A 5,000-nucleotide genomic window follows, 5' to 3' on the forward strand; every position below is an offset into this window, starting at 1 on the left:
CCGTCGAAAAATCGAAACGAGATACAAAGTTCGTAATTATTGCTCCATCGTTGGTCGAGAAAAAGAAAAACAATTACAAATGAAACGAAAATGTGGGAAACGTGTATATATACATATACATTATATATATATATATATATATATGTATATATATATATATATATATGTATATATATATATATATGTATATATATATATATATGTATATATATGTATATATATATTATATATATATATATATATATATATATATATATACCGTATATATATATATATATATATATATATATATATATTTTTCGGGTACAACCCTTCGTCATATCGCCGACACACTTCCTGCTCGCGCATTATCGATTTGTTTCGTCTCTTCTTTGACCAATCCTTGGCGCTACTTTATTCCCCATCAGTCAGCTTTTTTTTTTATTCAATAGAGAAAGTACGAAATATTGTTCTTCGCAATTTTATAAGAAACAGATAAAGAATTAAGGAAGCGAGACAGAAATAGATTCGAATTTCGGTTAAGGCTTCGCTTCGTTTTTTTCACTAGACATACTTCCTTTCGCTCGCGCTTTATCGACCTGTTTCGCAACGCCTCTATGGCCTGCCGCCTTTTTCTCGACGCTTTTTTGTACAGCGTGGCGACCTTTGCAAGCTCGCCGCACCGGAAACCAGCGAGCCGTTTAACCCCCCGGTTGCAGCTCGTCGGTGGACGCGCGCCTTCCTGCGTGAATGCGACTCTCGCGTGGCGAGACGAGCGAGACATTTTGAACTTTAAACCATGTATTATTATTATCCATCGTTATGTCCGCACAACATGCTGTCGCAGGTTTAATAAAATCAAGATCGCTCGATCGATGGATAGAGAGCCCTTGCGACGAATAAACTCCGACGCAAAAAGGCCGAAGGTGAGGCACAAGCAAGGGTAGGAATAATAACTCAATGAGAAATTATTAAAAGATGACAGTTCAGATTGCACCATATCTTTTATTTCAATAAACTACAACCGATTCATGCCGATAATTGTCCAATTATCACTCAGTAATCGATAATATGATGGAAAAAATATACATAACATTGGACAAAGCGGTGAAATATAACCGACAATAATGAAACTGGATCTGGATGGACCATTCGTGATTTAATATATATAACATTTTTTTTTCCACGAATCCTATAATGACACATTATTTTTAAGATTAAGCTAGATTGTCATTACGTCAATTTATAAGCGCAGATGAAATTATTATTGGACTTTAGAGAAATCGTATTATTCTGACGATTGAATGATATTAATATTAAATGAATTTTAATAATTTAATAATATAATTAATTTATTATGATATTAATTTCATAAAAAATCGTAATATTTGGAATTTATCGAATTTTTAGCTATAATTAGTTATATACTGAAAATTAATATAACTAGTCATATTACTGATATGACGTCAAAGATATTTTGTGGATTACGAATAAACGATAAGTAAGCACGAGCATGATATTTCGTGACAAAGCGCGCTGATAATAGCATATCGTGCGGAAGTTTCGATTTATCATTGGTTTGCAATAATAATCGTGAAATCTGCGCTCCGTTTATGCAACAACACAAAAGATCTCTGGCATTTATAATCGTGTTCGATTTATCACTGCTTGCAATAATAATCGTGAAATCTATCCCTCGCTCATATGACAATACAAGAGATCTCTGATGTTTATAGTTGCGTTCGAGCCTTTGAGGTGTTCCTCTATCTCAATAAAAAAAAAAAACCTGTCTATACTCATGATTCTCTTTGTTACTTTTATTATTTTTTTTAAACGTCATTACGATGGAAGTAAAGCTCGCGGCAGCGAAACAACTGAGTATCTCATCGATTGATCTGCTCTTGAAACGCGACCATGGCTAAAAATATTTCTTTTCAATATTTCACATGCTAATATCCAGCCAGTGAAGGACCGGCCTTTTGTAGCGCGAACGCAGAAAATGTTTGTCTCGTGTCACGACAACATTACGAAGTTTTCTAGCGGCGATAATCATCATCGAAAGTCATCGAGCGACTCAAAGTCGCAAGACGTTTTTGTTCGTACCACGCGATATGAACCTCGAAATATTTCAAAGTCAATACAATTCCAAGTATGCACTTGTGGCATGTACCGCAAACAACCAAATTCAAATTCCATTTTATTTACAACTTGTCTGTATTCAAGATATTCTAACGTGTGTTTTCAAAGTGCATTTTATTTCAACGCAAGTTTGAACCTGTGTGTGAGGAATAAATAAAAAAGAAAGGATGAAATATTTCTCTCTTGTAAAAAAATATATACGTATAGAATTTAGCACAAAGTCATGAAATGATTAACGATTAAATGTCGTTTAGCAGAAGCCACTGAAAGAGTTGGGTTTGTGCCTCAATACCGGGATATCCACGAACAACGTTGTCGTCGCCGAAGTCTGCAACGAGACGCGCGGGGGACTTCCTCTTCTTCAGGTATGGCCCAGCGACTCGCCCAGAGCCGACACCGACGGACAGGGCCAAGCTTTTGTATTCCCAGACGTGCAGGAAAGTGTCAACGACAGCGGTATCGAGTCCATCCAGGTACGATTTTTACCTGATATTATTATTTTCCCCCTATCAGCTGTAAACCCAAGTCCCCTTCTTGACAATCATATCGTAATGCTTGAAGTGTAATAAATTCAGTTCTATTTTCCCCCTATCAAATCTTCAAACGTAAAGAAGATCAATACTTCAAATGTGCTTACATGAATATTCATAAATGTAAATGCTCTTCAAATAATTCTCTTGCACATGTCACGGATTAAACTTTCGCCGAGGACGGACATTTTTAAACGCAAAACTATTCTCTTTTGCATAGAATGGTTAGTCACGTTAGTCATTTTATTATATGAAATCATCTTTTTGCGCAATTCGTGACTCGTTGTCACAACCGTTGTGAGAAAGATATTGTCATTTTTTACGAAAAAAAATGCATTAAAGGCATCGCCGTCGCCATGCGGTGCCACCTGCAACAGCCCGGCGATGACGCCGCAGCAGTCACGTCGCGCCAGTCTGCTGCATCCGGATCACGCGCGGCTACAGCTGCATTACCTTCATCACAATCATCATAACGCGGGATCGAAGAGCCCACCGTCGCCCGACAGAACGTCCGTGGACGAGGACCATGAGGACCGACCTGCGCCACCGAGTCCCTCCAGCTCGACTACCAGCAGCTTACGATCGATGCCGAGCTCGGCGATCGTGTCGATGCACTCGCAGGACAGGAGACGCAGCAGCAGGTAATTAATTTTATTCATTCTTGCTACATTTCCGACATCTTCAACAGATGAATCGACCTCTTTCTTTTTTTTTTTTTTTTTTTTTTTTATTCTTCTCGCATTCTCTAATTTCAAGCCAAACTTATTGAAATTAATTTTTTAATAAAGAAAAGTAAGCGTGTAAAATGGCTATTTATGATCAAGATAAATGGGGGATGTTAACTTCCCCCAAAGTTTGTAACTTCATACTTTCATAAGTAAACGGAGACTAATGATGATGCAGCAGAAATTGTCATTGTGGATAAGATCTCGAAGTAGCTACAAATTTAACAAGTGTTATTGCAAGGGGTGTTATTTTCGTTTTTTTTTTCTTGCCTGTAAAGTAACGGTGACGCAAGTATTTATTTTCCGAGACCTTATCCTTCGCCGCGTATGCGCGTTATAAGCAAGGTCCCGGAGATACGAACAGGCAGGAGTAATCTATTGTGGGGGGTACGCGTTCGATCTCGGACTTGGTCTTGACTCATGTCAAGAAACGACCTTGACATGATGCAAATATACGAAGATACGTCAAACGACGTTTCAGCGTCACAATTGTGTGCGCGTGCGCTCGCGCGAATGTCTGTATTGTATGTCGATAGAATTGCTAGCACTTATACCGATTCTTGTCACAAACACCGAGTGGTTCTTTCTATGAAGCCCTCGAGAAAATCGCTTTTCCTTTTCGTCTCGAGATCGATCGTGCCCCAATTTCGTTCTTTTTTTTATTCGTCGCGATCCTACGATCTCGCGAGTGAACATGCAGAATCTCGCGCGAAGCTGAAACATTGGAGCATCTCGACAAGAAACTCTCTTTTCTCTTCGCCATACCTTTATTCATCCTTATTTTAAAATAAAAATTTACCCTGAAAATTCACATCGAAATTTTACACTTGTCATCAAAATCTTTATTAAATTGCGAGGCAGATTTCAAACAATTTGTCAGCTAATAATATAGTTATAATTATCGGCTGAATTCGGCTGAATTCAGCTTAATTAAAATTCATTAATTTACTTCTAAAAAAAAGCATGTTAAATACTTGATACTCGAATGTATTGTTTGAAGTTACTGTTGCGTTTTTTCCGTGATGCTAATTAGTTCTCTCCCTGCGTTTTCTTTCCGAGCGGCTGTCATGCGAAGATCGTTTTGACAGTTGTGTTATAACAAAGACTTAATGGTGTAACAGTATTATATAATTTTGCTTCTTTTGTTTAAAAAAGTAAATAACGCACGTGCAATACACATAAAGGAATAAAAAAAGTTAATTAAATAAATAAATAAAACAGCACCAAGAAATATAAGCAACAAAAATAAACAGAAAGAGAAAATTTAAGAAAGTGAGAAGAACTATGATTATAAACATTAAATAATCATTTAAAAAATAAAAAAATAATTAGAGTTACAATAATATAACTCTAATTAATTCAATCGCTGTAATATATACTTATTATTATAAAATATATATAAATATATATGAATAAATTATATAATATTATAATTATATAAGTGGCATCATTTCATTGTGTTTCTTATGCATATTTTTTTGCATAGATTTTAATATTTTTTTATTAATGATTTTTTTATATTATAGATTTTTTTCTTATTTTTCATTAAATATATGTGTAGGATATTTTAAATAATACATTTTAATATCTCTTGAACAATGCATTTTAAAGAAAAATGTTTCATATA

The 5,000-nt window shown here is 35.6% G+C and overlaps 1 protein-coding gene across 1 annotated transcript in view; it reads left to right on the plus strand.

The window, feature by feature from the left end:
• LOC105427820 (uncharacterized) overlaps positions 1–5,000 on the plus strand; it is a 14,788-nt gene that overhangs the window by 3,132 nt on the left and 6,656 nt on the right. Inside the window, exons 2-3 of the mRNA XM_011639757.3 lie at positions 2,373–2,591; positions 2,991–3,289. Coding sequence (XP_011638059.1) covers positions 2,373–2,591; positions 2,991–3,289 — 518 coding nt within the window. The remainder of the gene's footprint in view (positions 1–2,372; positions 2,592–2,990; positions 3,290–5,000) is intronic.

This window comes from Pogonomyrmex barbatus, unplaced genomic scaffold (assembly GCF_055798465.1).
Source record: "Pogonomyrmex barbatus isolate J1 unplaced genomic scaffold, ASM5579846v1 scaffold17, whole genome shotgun sequence".
NCBI lineage: Eukaryota > Metazoa > Arthropoda > Insecta > Hymenoptera > Formicidae > Pogonomyrmex > Pogonomyrmex barbatus.